The sequence below is a fragment of the Penicillium digitatum genome, chromosome 6 (genome assembly GCF_016767815.1).
Source record: "Penicillium digitatum chromosome 6, complete sequence".
NCBI classification, from domain to species: Eukaryota; Fungi; Ascomycota; class Eurotiomycetes; order Eurotiales; family Aspergillaceae; genus Penicillium; species Penicillium digitatum.
In genome coordinates, this window is record NC_089389.1 from 1771756 (window position 1) to 1788162 (window position 16407).

General features: G+C 51.7%; 7 protein-coding genes across 7 annotated transcripts; 3 read left to right on the forward strand and 4 right to left on the reverse strand.

The window, feature by feature from the left end:
• Nucleotides 1-709: 709 nt before the first annotated feature.
• Nucleotides 710-2805, forward strand: Pdw03_5638 (M protein repeat protein; the record flags this gene model as incomplete). Its single annotated transcript, XM_014682629.1, has 3 exons — nt 710-766; nt 829-1545; nt 1597-2805. The coding sequence occupies 3 exons, from the start codon at nt 710-712 to the stop codon at nt 2803-2805; spliced, it is 1983 nt and encodes a 660-aa protein (XP_014538115.1).
• A 231-nt stretch (nt 2806-3036) lies between these two features.
• Pdw03_5639 (COPII-coated vesicle protein (Erv41), putative) lies at nt 3037-4387 on the reverse strand (the record flags this gene model as incomplete). Its single annotated transcript, XM_014682630.1, has 3 exons — nt 3037-3548; nt 3659-4249; nt 4300-4387. 3 exons carry the CDS (start codon nt 4385-4387, stop codon nt 3037-3039), a joined length of 1191 nt encoding a protein of 396 aa, XP_014538116.1.
• Nucleotides 4388-4963: 576 nt separating this feature from the next.
• Pdw03_5640 (Protein kinase, putative) lies at nt 4964-9312 on the reverse strand (the record flags this gene model as incomplete). The annotated part of the gene is made up of 4 exons (XM_014682632.2): nt 4964-4972; nt 5030-8936; nt 8988-9174; nt 9225-9312. The coding sequence occupies 4 exons, from the start codon at nt 9310-9312 to the stop codon at nt 4964-4966; spliced, it is 4191 nt and encodes a 1396-aa protein (XP_014538118.2).
• A 627-nt stretch (nt 9313-9939) lies between these two features.
• Nucleotides 9940-11617, forward strand: Pdw03_5641 (peroxin-24 Pex24-Penicillium chrysogenum; the record flags this gene model as incomplete). The annotated part of the gene is made up of 3 exons (XM_014682633.2): nt 9940-10076; nt 10159-10293; nt 10345-11617. 3 exons carry the CDS (start codon nt 9940-9942, stop codon nt 11615-11617), a joined length of 1545 nt encoding a protein of 514 aa, XP_014538119.2.
• A 153-nt stretch (nt 11618-11770) lies between these two features.
• On the reverse strand, nt 11771-12525 carry Pdw03_5642 (Nucleolar protein 16; the record flags this gene model as incomplete). Its single annotated transcript, XM_014682634.1, has 2 exons — nt 11771-12347; nt 12398-12525. 2 exons carry the CDS (start codon nt 12523-12525, stop codon nt 11771-11773), a joined length of 705 nt encoding a protein of 234 aa, XP_014538120.1.
• Nucleotides 12526-12743: 218 nt separating this feature from the next.
• Pdw03_5643 (ZIP Zinc transporter, putative) lies at nt 12744-14138 on the forward strand (the record flags this gene model as incomplete). Its single annotated transcript, XM_014682635.2, has 4 exons — nt 12744-12878; nt 12930-13080; nt 13131-14043; nt 14123-14138. The coding sequence occupies 4 exons, from the start codon at nt 12744-12746 to the stop codon at nt 14136-14138; spliced, it is 1215 nt and encodes a 404-aa protein (XP_014538121.2).
• Nucleotides 14139-14691: 553 nt separating this feature from the next.
• On the reverse strand, nt 14692-15888 carry Pdw03_5644 (Anp1; the record flags this gene model as incomplete). Its single annotated transcript, XM_014682636.1, has 2 exons — nt 14692-14712; nt 14773-15888. The coding sequence occupies 2 exons, from the start codon at nt 15886-15888 to the stop codon at nt 14692-14694; spliced, it is 1137 nt and encodes a 378-aa protein (XP_014538122.1).
• Between the last annotated feature and the right edge of the window lie 519 nt (nt 15889-16407).

The window sequence follows — 16407 nt, forward strand, 5'->3', positions numbered from 1 at the left end:
GGTTATAGGGTGAGAAAAGAGGGTACAAACAGTGCTTGAGTAATTACTCCACCGAGGGAGGCTGGCTAGTAGTGTACAGAGTTAACAAGTTCTAAGAAACTTGAATGTAGCCTACATCTTCGGTATTACTTCTTGTTTTGCTTATTCTAGAAATGACCTGGCCAAAGTTGCAAGTGGAAGATGGTCATAATTATTAGAACTCATCTACTGGTAAGAATGTTGGCGCGATGGACTCTCCAAAACCAGTTCGTGGATTGGCATGTACTTGTACGGCTCTTTCTTCTCTTTCGATCCAGATCCACTAGAACGTTAGAGAAATAGGTTGTACGGTGGGAGAACTAGGCAAGATCGGATAGCGACAACCTTACAGGCTTCTTTTTTTACATGAATGTATATGGATTTTGCAAGCGGATGAGGTTGATTGACAGGGGTCTTCAGTGCCTGGCGCAGTCCCCTAGATGGCGTCAAGATGCATCTTGCTGACATTGCCTAGGAAGATCTCAACTGAATCCAATGTCACAGTTCACGGGTGGTTATAAGTGATTACCTAGCGCATGGATTTCTTCTAGTTGCTACCTGTCCCGTTGACCTCCCATTCGGGCATATAGATCAGACACGTGGTCCGTGCATCGGGGAAAGCTGTCCATTCTCTCCCTTCCACTTCACCATCCCCCATTTGATTCCATTCATACAATTCGAACGACTCATAATGGCCGACGACGAGGAGCGCATCAAAGCCGAGAAGCTGGCCGCAGCTAAGAAAAGGGTAATTCCCCGCGAGTGATAAATGGCGCTGGTTTGTTCGCTGACTGGACTGTATGTGTTTAGGTTGCCCAGCTCCAGAAGAAAAAGAAGGCCAAGAAGACTACCACTACCGGGGATGACATATCCAAGGAGGGAGAGAACCCCACAGAGACTGAAACTGCTCAAGATGCCTCGAGCCCAGAAATCCTGCAGGCAGACGGCCCCGCGGAGGAGAAGCCAGACACACAAGACGAGCTGGGCGCGCAAACCCAGGCCGCAGCCTCCGAACAACCAGAGGAACGAGAAGAACCAACTCTGCAAATTGATACTGATCCGAGCATCGAAACTCCTACCGAACCGATGCCTCCAGCACCCACGTCTCCTGATCCAGAGGCTGAGCCGTTGCCAGTCCGACTCGATACACCCCGCGCCGGCCACGGCCGACAACCCTCGCTGTCAATCCAGTCAAAGATGCGCTCGTCATCATTTCGCAAGACCTCTATCTCACACGGCAGCACCTCCCCCTCTCCCTCTGCTGCGCTCAAGTCCCCCGCACAGTCATTACCGCCTCTAACCGGGGACGGGGAGTCGGTTCACGAAGTGTTCCGCAAACAGTCTACGAAAATTGAGGAGCTCGAGAAAGAAAACAAACGCTTGGAGAAGGAACTCTCAGATGCAACTATGCGCTGGCGCAAGACTGAGGAGCAAGTGGAGGATCTGCGGGAAGCGAGTGTTGATGGCGTGGTGTTGAGGGAGCAATTAAAGAAGGCAGAGGAGAAGGTTGCAAGCATCGAGTCAATGGTATGAAATCATGTTCCCTGTGATAGCCATCTTTACTAACCTGCGGAATAGAAAGAGGAAATTGCTTCTCTCCAGCGACAGAACTCGCAGCTCCAGACCCGGTCACATCGAAACACCAGTGCAACAGAGTCACCGCCAGCCGAACTTGTTCGTCAGCTCGAGTCCAAATCAGCTACTATTGAGTCCATGGAGTTGGAGATCTCAAATCTCCGCGCTCAGATCGCCTCCCAAACGACCTCAAACGATGCACATGAGTCTCAAGTCGCAGCGCTAGAGGAGAAAGTTTCAAAGACGCAACTAGCACTAGATCAATCCCAGCGTGAGCTGGCAGACATTAAGCAGGCATTGACACAGGCCTCTGAGAAAGCAGTCAAGGACGGCGTCGACAAGATTTCTACCGAAATACTGATCGAGAATCTCCAGCGTGAGATCGAGGAGTACAAGAATGAAAGGAGCGAATCGGAAAAGAAAATTGAGACGTTAGACAAGAAACTCCAAGCAATGGGCAATCTTCACAAAGAAACCGAAGCCCGGCACCAAACACGGATACGCGAGAGCGAGAAATCCGACAGGGAAATCGCTCTCATGCGGAAAAAAATTGCCAGCATCGAAAATGAGAACCTGCGCCTACGTGAAGAAAGTGACCGAATTCGGACTCGCCAGATCGGCGGAAGCGCCGACGATGACGCTCTGGACGAGCTCGAGGACGAAGAACGCCAGCGTCTTGAGCGCCGCATCCGCGAGCTGGAAGGTGAGGTCTTCGATCTACGTCGGGGCGTCTGGCAAGAGAAGCGCCAGGAGATGGAGCACTACCCGGATAACGGTCCTAGTCCTGCCTCCGGCGATGCAGCCAACGCATTTGACGATGTCGATCTCGTGGGTGGACGACCCGACCATGCCCGTCGCCGCAGCACGACCCATCAGCAGCACTCGTCCTTCTCCACCGTGCTTTCTAGCGGGCTTGCTGCCTTTACAGGATCTACTGGCAACCGTGCTCGCGCTTCGTCGTCTAACCCGTCTCACCCCCCTGGTACCCGTGGTAGTCTGGAGCTTGTTTCCGAAGAAAACTTCGATGACGAGTTCGACGAGGATGCATTCGCACGTGCGCAGGCGGAGGAGGAAGGCCGTAAGCGTGTTGAGTGGATGCGGGATATCAAAAGCAAGCTGCGTGACTGGAATGGCTGGCGTCTAGATCTGGTCGATAGCCGTGCCGGAGCAGAAGGTGCTGGCGTAGGCATGGGAGAGATATTTGAAGTTTAGTTCTTGGGGTTTACTTTCTTTTTTTTTTTAAACATCATGTGTGCGGGGATGTACGATCATATATACATACCACGAGGTCGAACTCAACTTTACCGGAATCGACCAATGAACTTTTGATGCAAAGAGTGAACTCCTGGTGCAATAGACGTGTGATATCTGATGGAATCCGAAATAATAAGACAGAATATCCAAACTGAAACAAAACCAAAATTATCTTTCCATCTGAATCCCTTAATCCATTGAGGACTTGCCCGTCAAATACCCCTCAGACGACCTACTCTTCCTACGGCCCCAGATATCACCAGCCCAACTGCTAATCCGATAAAGCCAGCCACCAGTAACAAGCACACCTGAAACGGTGTTGATGACCCGAATCAGCAGCGACAAAAAGCCCGCCCTCTCCTCGCTGACCAGCAACAGGATCGGCTCAATGTCATACTTGAAGAAGATGCCCGGCACAACCATCGGCGACTCAGGAATAGCGCTAGACTGGCTCGTTGCCGCGTACTGGTTTGTAAAGACCGTGTTACGCCCGTGCCGCGCAGCCAGAGTCTCCGGCGAGCGCGTGTACAAGTCCAGCGCGCTCTTTCCTCGACTGTACAGCGTCGGCACAATGGAGAGGAAATATTGGAACTTGTAGTAGTGCTCCTCGGTCTCGGCGATCGTCTTGTCGAGCGGGTTCTGCAGGGTTGGATAATGCGGTCCGAAGGAGAGCTCCGTGATCATGTGGGAGAAGTTGAAGGCTGGGCGGCTGTTAGCGATTTTTGCACGGGATAGGGAGTGGCGTGCGCAGAAAAAAAGATGGAAAAAAAAGGGAAAAAAAAGGGAAAAAAAGGGAAAAAAACCCCCTTACCCGAATGATCCAGGTGCGGCGCGTTCTCGCGATACCCGTGTCCACGTGCGGTGATATGGAAGTCACCTTGCACCTTGTTCCCTTCGAGGCTTCCGTAGATGCGACAGGCGTCTGGGACGACGCCGCGGCGCATGCGCGGGCCCTTGGGGAACTTGCGGCGTGGGTTGTGGCGCACCTCGCCGAGGACGTGACCGACGTGGGCGTCGGCCTCTTGCTCGGCGAGACGGTCGGACTCTTCGTGGGAGAGGGTTTGGTATTCGTGGGCGCCGTCGTTGGTCTCGTAGTTGCGCTTCTGCATCCAGAGGAGCCAGTTTGTGTCGTCACGTTTCAGGAGCTCACCGGCTAGGATGCGATCGCCGGCTGCGTCTTGGATGTTCACGCGGAGCTGGTCGCAGGGCATGTGCACGACCATGTCGAGGTTTAGCTGGAGCTCGTGTGAGACGCCCTTTTCAACGCTGAAGTGGTAGTTCTCGGTGCCGCGCCACCAGGTTTTTAACTCGGACCAGCTGAAGACCGTGCATATAAGAAGGATTAGGACGGTCCATTGGCCGCCGCTGCGGGTTGGGGTGGTGTAGGAAGCTTTTGTTTTAGCTGGCGAAGGTGAGTAGCTTATCTAGATGCCCGAATTTCGAGGTACTCACGAAAGGCGTCGAAGGTCTTCAGGGCAGTCAAACCAGACTGTTCACCGAAGGCATCCTCGTTCAGGCCCTTAGATTCGAAGCCATTCATTGCGAATCAATTATCCATGAAGGCCAATGGAAGTTGTTGTTGGAGAAGTGGAGTAAACAAGATAAGATGAGGCCAAGTAGACCGATTGCCCAGTGGGGACATGCCATCCTAACAACAACGTACAACATATGCATGTCTTCTTTATATTACTTCGGTTTCTCTATTAATAGAAGTCCTTGTCTAATTAAAATCACATAGTCATAATTTCAGCCATAGAAGCCACTTAACGCAACGTTAAATCGCTCTACCCATGAGCAACACATCGCAAACTCTTTAAGAAATGCAATGAGAGGTAACAATGTACAAACGCAGGGACCACGCATGGCCCTGAATGGGGATCATCAAGTATAAGAAAAATGAAGGGATTTGCATACGCAAGAGCAAAACGTAAGGTATAAGCAATACTCAGGTCATCAGAGGCGCAATGCAAATGCAGGAACAAGGGGGTATAACATGAATGCATCTCAAACAAAATGCTGACATGGCAACCACCCGATGCAAGGATGAGAAAGTAAAAAAAAAGACAGAGGGATTAGTATTACAGGGCATTCAACAGCAAAAAAAGACTGTGCAAGATCATTTCCTCTACCGGCTAGTCAGCATCCCATTCTCTGACTGGTTCAAGTCGTTGACCTAACTCACCAAGCTTGTCGCAGCCGCCGCAGTAGCGAGGTCTGGTTTCCCGCTGATACTCCGCGCCGAAACACGAGGGAGTGCGGACCCGGCAGTAGAAGAATTCCCGGACCCTCGCTTGCCAGGGCTGGACGGAGGAACGTTCACGGTCGAGTGTCGTTTGCCGCTACCCTTGGCTGGGGAGTTGGCCGAGGCATCGCGAGTGCGCATGAACCCGCTCTTCAGCGTTGCGCCTGGTGGATCAGGGAGAGGACGAGCCGCGGACGTCACACCTCGCTTGGAAGGCGAGTTTGATGTATGCATCCTGGGTCGGGGGGCCTTGACGCCAGTGAGGAATTCGTGTTTCAACGCGTCATGGGGCGAGAGCCGACGAGCAGGATCCCAGCGAAGGCAGCGAGTGAGGAAGTCAAGGAAGGCTTCATCATCACACTTCAATGCCTGTCGAAGCTCCTTGGTACTCGGACGACGTCGGCGTCCCTTGGATGAAACAGTCAAACGCGGCTTGCCGAGAGAGTCAAAGAACAACTTTTTGCGTGAGCTCTTTTCAATGAGATGTTTCTCCGGAGGACCAAAGACTTCCATGATGCAAGCAAGCTGTTCTTGCTCATTCTCTCCTGGGAAAATAGGATAGCCGGTAAATAGCTCAGCCAAAATGCAGCCTAAACTCCACATGTCTATCGGCATGCCGTACGACATTCCGAGGATGACCTCGGGTGATCGGTAGAAGCGACTCTGGATATAAGTATAGACCTTTTCATTCTCAAAGCAACTTGAACCAAAGTCAATGACACGAATTTCGGAGTTCAACGGGTGAACAAGAAGAATGTTTTCGGGCTTCAAGTCACAGTGGATGACCTTCTTCGCATGCAACAGTACAAGACTGCTCAGCATCTGCTTGGTGAAGACACGGATCAGCTTCAACGAGAAGCCTCGGAATTCGTGGGCCTTGATGAATTCATAAAGATTCATGCCAAGGAGTTCGGTTGAAATACATAGATGACCACGGAAGTAAAAGCTTTGGGTGAAGTTGACAACGCTATGCTTGCCATGAGGGTCCCATTCCTTTAGTTTTTGTAGGAGATTGACTTCAACCAAGGCTTGTTGGTGGAATCGCTTCTTATTGCGAATGATTTTAATCGCAACCAGAACCCCAGTCTTGTGGTCGATGCATCGCACGACCTGGCCAAAACTACCCTTGCCCATGACATCGACAACTTCGTACCGGTAAGCCAGATGGTCACCGATGACGATGTTATAATCACCACGATCATCATCGTAGCCAAAGTTCGCTGCACTGGAGTGGAGATCTCCGACGTGTTTCTTGGCAGTATGAGTACCGCAGAAGAAAACATCGCGATAATCGATGATCTCACCGCGTTCAAAGATGTTGAGCGTTGCCATCTTTAAGGCCTGAGCGGGACTGACACGATCCTTTGGACTAGCCTTGCGGCGCAAGTCGTCTAGCACACGCGCCGCTTTTTCAAAGTCTTTGCGTTTGGACCCAAGTCGCTTCATCTCTTCATTTGCAATCGCCACATCTGCGTCAACGTTGCTATCGATAGGCCGGGAAGCAGCGGCAACACTAGATCTAGCGTGGTTGATCATCTTATGAACTGGAGAGATGAATGTGCTATGCACGCGCCTAGAGCGGTCGCTTTCGCCCGACTCATTGGAGGGAGTTGGCTCCAGGGCAAGACTTTTCTCGCTGCTGACACTTGGCTTCCGAGTCGTCGAACTTGTCGTGCTTGAGATAGAAGATTGTCGGCGAGGATTGAGATACGATGGCTTGGGATTGGGGCTCGTCGAGCTGATTGAGCATAGGTTGTTCCATGTTGCAGAGGCTGGAAGTTTAGGTGGCGGCATAGGATTGTGCTTGGCAGAATCAGCATCAGCTTCTGCCTTTTGGGCCTTCGAGTTGCTGCGAAGCCGTGCCACCTTAAGCCGGTCCCGAAGAGAGGAGCCGGGCGCGGTGACAGTGAAACTCTCAGGATCCGAAGGCGTCGATATCTGACTGAGCCTTTCTGGAGCGGGAGTGAAAATGGCACTTTGCGTTTGAGGTCGTGGACCATTCAACTTGTGCGCTGGCGTCCGGTTCGAGTAGTCGGCGCTGACCTGGTGGCGGAGACGGTTGAGCTCGGCACCACTTTTGGGCAGCGTGTATGAGGCATAGGGAGAAATGTTGCGAGCTACACTTGGCGTTTCAAATGAGTCAAACGCGCTCGTACTGCTAGAAGCTCGCAGCGCAGCGGTTGATGAGCTGACAGCAAAGTGAGAAGTGCTGCTTCGTGCTTGAATAAGAGGCATTGGGTCATCTTGATCACGGTACCAGAAGTTCGCCTTGGATGCTGTCATCGGAGTACTGGGCGTTTTTGAAACCACTTGGTTGGAGGGGGTGTGAACTTTGCGCCCGTCGTCCCTATCCTTGAGTGCCTCAATTTTGGCCGCCATGGGTGTGCCCAAAGGCAACAGATTTAGCGGGGGCAGTTTCAAGGGCTGCAAGCCCTTCCGTCCTGCTAGAACAGTGGAGGTTCGTGATCGTGCATCAGGAGTTTTTGTTTCAGCATAATCAACTTTCTCAACTTGGGCGGTGGTATGCGCTTCCGCGTCCGGATCTTTAATATTCCGAAGGCTCGAATCCGCAGGAATGCTTGATTTTGTGGGCGCAGTGAAGAGAGACGCCTCTAGTTCATCTTTAGGCGACTCATAGGCCTTGGGGATGGCTGGAACCGGTGGGACCTCTTCCCCGTTGGGGTTTGTTTGCTCTGTGCGTGGCTTAGGCGTCGGAAGTCGGGACGAAGATAGATTTTGGGATAGCCGATTTTGAAGAGAGCTCCCAGAAGTTCGCGCGGAGTTATAGCTGGTGCTTGAGGAAACAGATAGTCCTGAACTGTACGACTTCCGATTTGGGTCGGGCGTGGTTCGGTTCGAAGAAGGTGTGACGCTTTTCCTTGGAATTTGAGAGGGAGATTGAGTCGATGATAAAGGGCGAATGGGTAGAGGTTCTGTCTGGGTCGGAGGTGTGTGTGGCATCGGAGGGGCAGGCGGCGCAATGGACATTCGCTTCAGTCGTCGTGCGTCAGTGGGACTGACCGTTCGAGCACCAAGTCCAGTGGCATGTGGCGGCATAACAGAAGCCCGCTTAGAGGCAGAGGAAGGAGTCGCCACGGCGCTAGAAGGATTTCTTACCGGGGTCCGCACAGCATTGGTGGAATTTGATCGCGTATGGTCATTGGCTCCAACGGCAGTCAAGAATTGACCACGGGGTTCCTTTGGGCTGGGCTGGAATGATTTCGCCTTGAGGTTTCGAACAGAAGATGAAACCTTTGCGTCAGATTCGGGAAGTCGAGGGCGAAGCGAGTTATTTGTTAAGGCAGGGTCAGTGTTGATTTTGCGGGCACTTAGACTGGCGCGCCTGGCCGAAGCGTTGGTAGGCGCAAATGCCCCAGAGCTGATAGATTTGCGCGGACCCCTTGAAGTACTTCCTCCAGACGGTTGAGCTATGCTCTGGCGGCGAGCACGAGTATTGGCAGAGGATGCTGTGAGCCCTGCAGCGGTATTCGAACCATTTGGACGTTGCACTTCACTTTTTCGTCGAGCAGTGGGACCACGTGTACGTTCCGACACATTGCCCGTGTACGTGTGGTTTTCCCAGGAGTTCGACGGAGCGCCCGTTTCACGATTCTCACCCGAGCTGCCGTTACTGGGTAAGGGGAGGTGGTTCAAGCTGTGCTCACTCATGATGCTGTTATGAAAATCATCAAAGTTGACTGGCGCTACGACGTCCATGTTGTCTGCATGGTTGGGATCGGCCTTTGACAAATTGCCCACGCTCGTAGATCGAAGGTTGAAGCTTTTAGTCGTATCAACAGTAGAATCAACAGACGAGTTCCCAGAGCGAGGGTACGGAGTAGGTTTGCTAGATATCAAATTAGTTCAAAGTCACCCACGAGAGCAGAGCTAGACATGCCTCCATCGCGAAGTGTCTTGCGGTCGTGGGCCCTGAGGAACCCTTTGATCGCGAATTGAAAGTCTTCTCCTATTTATCCCACCTGCGCGCGGTCCGGCGACTCCATTTGAGGTGTCAAAATTGGTGTTGTTTGAGGGAAAATTGGTCGAGGCCGACTTTTGCAGGCGCCGGCGAGCCGGGGCCTCTGCTGTTCTCTGTTAACATCCAACTGCACCTTCCCGACTTCTCAACTCTCACCTCCCGAGCCCGAATCATCGTTTGAGGGATTGTATGCTGATTCGGTCCGCGTTTGACCCCTCCCCGGTGTTTGGGGCTTTGTCGGCATTGTTTCAGCTCTCGCACAGAAGAAAGTCGGAAAAGGAGAGGACTTGACCGTGCCTGAGATGCTCTCGCAATTTCATTCAGGAGAAGGGCGAGGTCTCAAACCAGGAGATACTTGAGCACCGTCGCGCGACTCTTGAAAACGGTTACCGTTCCATTGCGAGTTGTGAAAAAGCAATGAGGGCCGGGCAGGTTCTCTTTGACAATAATTTTGGGGGAAGCAGGGTTGCTGGGGCAAGTCCACTAAGGCGGTCACTAGAGGGAAAAAGAAGGTAATTGGGGGGGGGGGGGGGGGGGGGGGGGGGGCAGAGGTGGATTTTATAGGTCACCCCCGTCAACAAAGGGGATTTTTAGATAAGACCAAAGCTGTAATTGAATAACCACAGAGCGAAGATCTGTATATGAGTAAAAAAGAACCAGAAAAAAAAGGAGAAGTCAACCAGATGAGGGCTAAGTTGTTTTCTTTTTTTAAGTGCTATCGAGCTTCGAGGCCCCTGATGCAAGTCGGATTATGTCAGCCGCTTTCCCCGTGCTTGATCGGCAAAGCATGTGCTTTGGGCTCTGACAGTTATAATTCCTGACTTTCTTCTTATTTTTACTTCATTCCTTCTTGAAGATCCTATGTCTAATCATGGATGGACTTACAGAAGCCCTGAGCAAAACCCCCAAAATTTCAAGAAAACGGAATAGACCTGCTTCGCCAGACAAGTCGCATTCAAGGTCTTCCTCTCAATCCAAGAACTCACTGCAAGACCGCCTATTTACAAAGTATGCTTGAAATGAATTTCTCCCTGGAGAGACGCAATTTAAAAATGTGGGGGGAGTTCGTTCTAATTACTGATGACGGCAGGCTTCTCCAACAAGTCATCCCAACGGACGATGAGGATGAAACCGATTCATTGGGAGACAAGGCCCTTGCCTCTCCTCAGAAACCGGCTTTCAGTTTGCCTGTAATGGCAAACAATTTCCGCCGCTTTAATGCAAGGTAGGACTGAATCATCCCCTGGGATATCACCCAAAACTAAAATCACTATAGAATCGGTGTGGTATTTCTGTTCCAAAGCCGTGTTGAGCAACTATTTACTTGGGACACACCAACCCATACCATCTCTTTCCTTTTTGTCTACTCTTTCATCTGCTTAGAACCTCATCTACTTTTGGTTTTGCCCCTAGTGGTTCTCTTGCTCTTTGTAATGGTGCCAGCCTTTGCGACTCGTCACCCACCACCACCAAGCACATCGACGTCTAGCACTACTCCTTATTACTCCTTTGATGGACCAGCTCTGGCACCAGCCAGGACTATTAAGCCAGCTCCAGAGACTTCCAAAGATTTTCTTCGGAATATGCGGGATCTACAGAATTGCATGGCTGATTTCTCAGACGCCCACGATGCAGCTATCTCTGTTGTTGCGCCGTTGACGGATTTCTCCAATGAGAAGCTCTCTTCAATTATCTTTCTTGGATGCACAATTGCCACGGCAGTATTGTTTATCAGTGCACACCTGCTCCCCCTCAAAATTGTGCTGCTTGTTGGCGGCAATGCGTTGGTTCTCGCAATCCATCCAACGGTAGGGCAATTTATCTTCGCTCTGGTGCAAGATATGACAGGTGGAGATTCCATCAACACGGGTTCGGATGAGAAAGATGGGTTCGCCTCTTCAGTCCCTGCAGATCCATCTGCAGCGATGTCGGCCTTGGAAAAGCTTGCAGACATCTCCTTGGACACATATCCCGAAGAGCGGGAGGTGGAAATATTTGAGTTGCAGCACCGGACTCCAGGAACGTCAGAGTCTGGGTGGGAGAGCTTCCTATTTAGCCACGCCCCATACGACCCGTTATCACCACCTCGAATCGCCGGGGATCGACCTCGTGGATGCCGATTCTTTGAGGATGTCCGTGCCCCACGTGGCTGGGCTTGGAAGAGTAAAAAGTGGGAACTCGACCTAGACTGCCGTGAGTGGGTGGTGGAGCGCATGATCACCAGTGTTGGGTTCGAGATCCCAGACGTAAATGCCAAAGGCAACGCCATTGTGGGAGAAGTTGGTGGTTGGGTTTGGGACTTGCCTCCAACTCGGCAGGAGTCAGATGATGATTTGACGTCAGCCTACGGAGACCTGCCTGATTCACTGTCCACCAAGGAGACCAAGGGCAAGGGGAAGGAGAAGGCTAAATCACGGGATTGGGAGGAAGGGAATGCGTCCTACGGAGTGGGAGAATGGAGACGTCGACGATGGGTACGAGTGGTGCAACGAATAAGCCTTCCGCCGGCGGAGGTTGTCACCTACTCGACGCTTAGTAGTAACAGCTAAAGGAAACATGAGATAACGAATCCAAGCGGCTCAGTGGCCGTCCAATAATATTTACTTCGGGACACACTTATCCACGTAGACACTTTTAAGAAACAGGAAAAGAAAAACGCCAGACTCGCCCTAACCAGATGCTCGGAACAAATGAACAAGGCATTACAACTGACTCTTCTTCCACTTGTTAATTCTCCTCCGCAAATCACCCTCGCTCTGCTGCATAGGATTGAGCTTTCGGTCACGAGTCATCGCAGTGAAATTATCCCCGTGCTTCTCGATCAAGCGCTGAGCCCACTCGCCCTCGCGCGAGCTCTGGTACCGCGGCTTCTTAGCACGAACAGTCTTCCCCTCCTGATCCGCCTGGCGCTCAAGCTGCTGCACAATCACCGAGTCTGCGAGAGGGTTGCTGTCACCATTGCCGGCCAAAATATCGTTCAGAGGATCGTTGAGAGGGTTGTTGCGCGAGCGCTGGAAGCCTGCCACTTCGATGTTGTCTTCGTCGTCGTGGATGACGCGCAGAATTCTGCCAGTCTCGGGATCGCGCTCTACTCGTGTCTCGCCAAGGTCAAGCTTAGCTGCGGCTGCTTTGGCGCTGCCGCGGATGTGCAGCGAGTTCTTGATTTCGGGGTATTGGTCCTTGTTTCCGGGGAGGCGTTCGCGGCCACCGGATGGTGCATTCAGCTTGTGCATCAAACCAAGGCGTTGGTAGTTTTGTGTCAGGGTCAGATCGCGATCCCTGCAGATGTTACTATTTTGAATTTTTCAAGGTGGGCAAGATTTGCATACCAGTTGTCGGCGATGATCTGATTGCCCAGCACATTGATCTTCTTGTGGCCGCTCTTGAGGCGGCTGTCCTTGGCACGGGCCTTGGAGCGCCCGGAGCGGGCTTTCTTCTTTTGCAAAACTTTACCCATTGCGAAATGTGAAGTGAATGTAGAGGTCAAATTGGTTCTTCCTGGCTGTTCGGCGATAATAAAAAGCGTTATCGAAACTTTTTTTCCCGAGTTTGCAAGTCTTGGCATGTTTGCTCAGGGTCCCGCGATAAACAACGATAGCGGTTTAGCTGTACTTCTGTACTGAGGTGTGTCATTTCGCCTGTCACTTGAACAGAACCTTGGCCAAATCCTCTGCAATGGCTTCTCGCTTTTTTCCTTCACGTCGAACAGGAATTGCTCTTGTTGCAGGATGTATTTTGTTCTCAGCCTTGGCCGCCGCAAGTGTTGGCCCCGGAGAGCTCTCCGTGGGCCAGATCGAGGAGCAATTGCAGGTATGCTACAAAACGTACTTTGTGCTCTACCTGTGAACTAACTTGCCACAGAGCTGCCCACTTGTAGAATCTCTTAACGAGCACAAGCGTGCAACGCGCCCAGAGACTACTAGCTTGGCATCGAAGATCTTCGCTGTCCTCTTCCCGGGCACCCCAGCGGTGAACGCGCTTCTGGCAACTTTGTACATCTCCGGTCCACCCAGTGAGTCTTCCCCCTCACTACTCGAGATACATCTCTGCTAACTTGCTCAGACTTCCTCCTGGCACTATGCCCACCTAATATTGATCCCTCCTCGCTGTCAGTGATGGTCGCATTTGCCGTCGGTGGCCTACTTGGCGATACTCTCTTCCACCTACTCCCCGAGATTTTCGTCGGCGAAGCCTCCCCCGACCACGTGAGCTTTGTAATGGTTGAACCAAACAAGAACCTCCTTCTCGGCCTGGGAATCATGGTTGGATTCTTCACCTTTGTCGCAATGGACAAGGCTCTGCGCATCGCGACTGGCGGCGAGGGCGGTCACGACCACTCGCATAACCACGCGCACGCCGAATCAACCGATGCGGTCACATCTGGCGCCAAGACCAAGAAGCCCAGAGGCGAGCTGAAGAAGCGCAAGTCTGCCGCAAAGGGATCTTCTGAGGTCATTGCCGAGAAGGAAATTAACCCCAGCGTCAAGCTTGGAGGTTACCTTAACCTCATCGCCGATTTCACCCATAACATCACTGATGGCCTTGCCCTTTCTTTTTCCTTCTATGCCTCGCCTACCATCGGCGCGACGACCACTGTGGCTGTCTTCTTCCACGAAATCCCCCACGAAGTTGGTGACTTTGCTCTGCTTATTCAGTCCGGCTTCTCGAAGCGCAAGGCAATGGGCGCACAATTTATTACCGCTATTGGTGCTTTCTTGGGTACCCTTATTGGAATTGCTATCCAGGAGTTTGGCGGCAACACCACTCTGGATGATACCGAGCCTGCTGGTCTTATGGGAACTAGCCTCACCTGGGGTGATATGCTTCTTCCATTCACTGCTGGAACTTTCTTGTATGTTGGTACCGTGTCTGTGATTCCGGAGTTGCTTGAGACCGGCAAGGACAAGGGTGTTGAAGTGCGGAAGACCATCACTCAGTTCTTGGCTGTTGCCCTTGGGGCCGGCATTATGCTTGCGTAAGTATCCGTCCCCCTGCGCCCTATCAAATCACCGCAAATCTTCGCTGGTATAACTATCGCTGACACCCTTTTTTAGTATTTCTTGGGATTGATTTGGGCCTTTGGTCTATACAGGTGTACATCGGCAAAATTTGCATCATACTGTGCCTAGCACTTTTGAGCTTTGGTGCAACGACAAAGCTCCATGCCTTTGGTTCATCTGGTTCATTGAAAAAGATACATACGTGGCGCCCGACTAGTAAATAGAACAAGGCCCGTTCAACCAGGCACTTTGGTGTTTACATGAATAGGTAGAATTATCTTGCGCGAACAGGCAACCGTTTATTTGAGATGGTAATAGCCAGGTTAGAGGCCAAATTAAATGCACAAGAATCGTCAAACCAGTAACGCCTTTAGAGCTAACTCCACTCCAACATGAATGAATACCCAGTCATATTCCTTGGTAATACACAGAATAATGCAAAGTCAATTTTGGACTTCGGGAAGCAACCATGCCAAGTAGGTATGAAATGATAAAAAGCCTCAACGGGAAAAAAGAAGCCGAGATGAACGTTGTTAACGGCGAAGAGAGGCGAGAAAAAGCATGAGTTGCGCACAGCGCAATGTATGCAAGCGAAGTAGGCGTTAGAAAGGGTTGGAAGCCATTTACTCGTTATAATGGTAGACCTGAAAAGCATGTCAGCAAAATTATCCCTCTCTGGAAACTGGATGAAAATCGAAACATACGAAGTAATCCGGGAGTCCAATGACCTCGTATCCCAGTCTTCGAGCCATCTTCGCGAAGCCCTCCGTCTCCACCAAATGAAAGAACGGGAAAGCGGGGAACATGGCACCGTCACGATGCACATCAGCCTTGACTAACAAGGCCGTACCACCAACACCATCAAGAGCCAGCATCTTCTTCGGATCAAGATTTTTCATGTCGGGCAAGTGAGCCATCAGGGTACGATACGTAGGCATCTCAGCGTAGCCTTCCAAGAGAATTTCATCAGGCCCCATGTTCGCGGCGAGGTTCTGCGCGGTCTGGCTATCAACCCAAGAATTGAAGTCATAAGGCCTGACATCCCACTTCTTCTTCGAGGAGTCGTAATAGCGCTGGAAGCAGTTTGGTACAATAACCGGCTGATCGAAGGCCGTGAGATCCTGTATGAGAGCAGCCGGTGTCTCGACAACGTCGCTGTCCAGCCACAGGACCCACGAAGTCCCGGGGCCAAGCGTTGTAAACAGCAGGCTGTTTCTCGCACGACTCATCGACTCGCGGCGCTCTTTCTGCGCAGCCATTGCATGGCGAGCCTTCTCATCCTGGGATTTCAACGGTGGGTCGAAGTCCTGGCGAAGGATAGTAATGCTCGCGAAGCGGTTGTCGATTGGCCCCGATTGCGTCTTGGCAATGGCCTTTTCCAGAGCCGCAACTGCAGCGTTTCCATCGCTTGTCTTCGGTGCGATGAATCCCAGGGAGATCAGCTCGTGCGGATAGCTTAGCTTCTCAACGTTATCCCAGTATCCTTGGTAGAACCGGGCTAGCGGGGTGAGGATAAGGACCCGCTCGCCGTTGGCTATTGAGTCCGCGGTGTTAGTTAAGCTGTTGAGGTCATAGTGGACAACTGGGGGTGCTGCCTTGCGACCATCGCTTCGCACTGGCTGTGATTTGAAGAATGGTTTTGTGGGTGGGGAGAGGGGATGTTCGGCAGCGTTTTCCTGGCGCTGTTGGGAGCTAACGGATGCGGAGGATGCGGAGGGAGTCGAGGGCGAGAGCATGAAACATATGAAGCCAAATGCTAGCAGCGCTGCTAGCACGAGGCTGATTGGGCTCGTGCGGCGCATGGAGCGTGCAACGGCCATGGCCGGTCAACGTTTAACGTTAGATTGGGGATTGAAACGTGTCGCTGTCCAGGACCGTTGACGTTTAGACTGCGGGAACGCCTCAGGCATCAAGGAACCAGATTTATACCTTACCTTGACTCCTCCCCCTGGACGACTATGAAACAAACGAATTTAGCCGTGGGAGAACTTGAAAAGGTCAAAGATTTCTACTATGGATAATGGATCACTTTTATTCTTTGCCCTGTCCGGAAAGAGACAATCCTAGACAACCCCATGTCACCTCACTATCGAGGACCCTTCAACGGCGGCCGAGATCATAAATCCAACTGGATGGCCCAATTATGAGTCGGCACTCGATCGGACTTTAGAACTTGTCCGTGTTATCGCGGGATACTTCAAAGAGGGTCGCGAGTGGTCTCATCGCCGAATGCGGCACATCACTACACAGGAATTTTCTAATTACGGACTGCGACGACCCACGATTAACTTTCTTTGAGGAAATTAACGCACCAAAGCATGGATATGTTCTTTTAAATA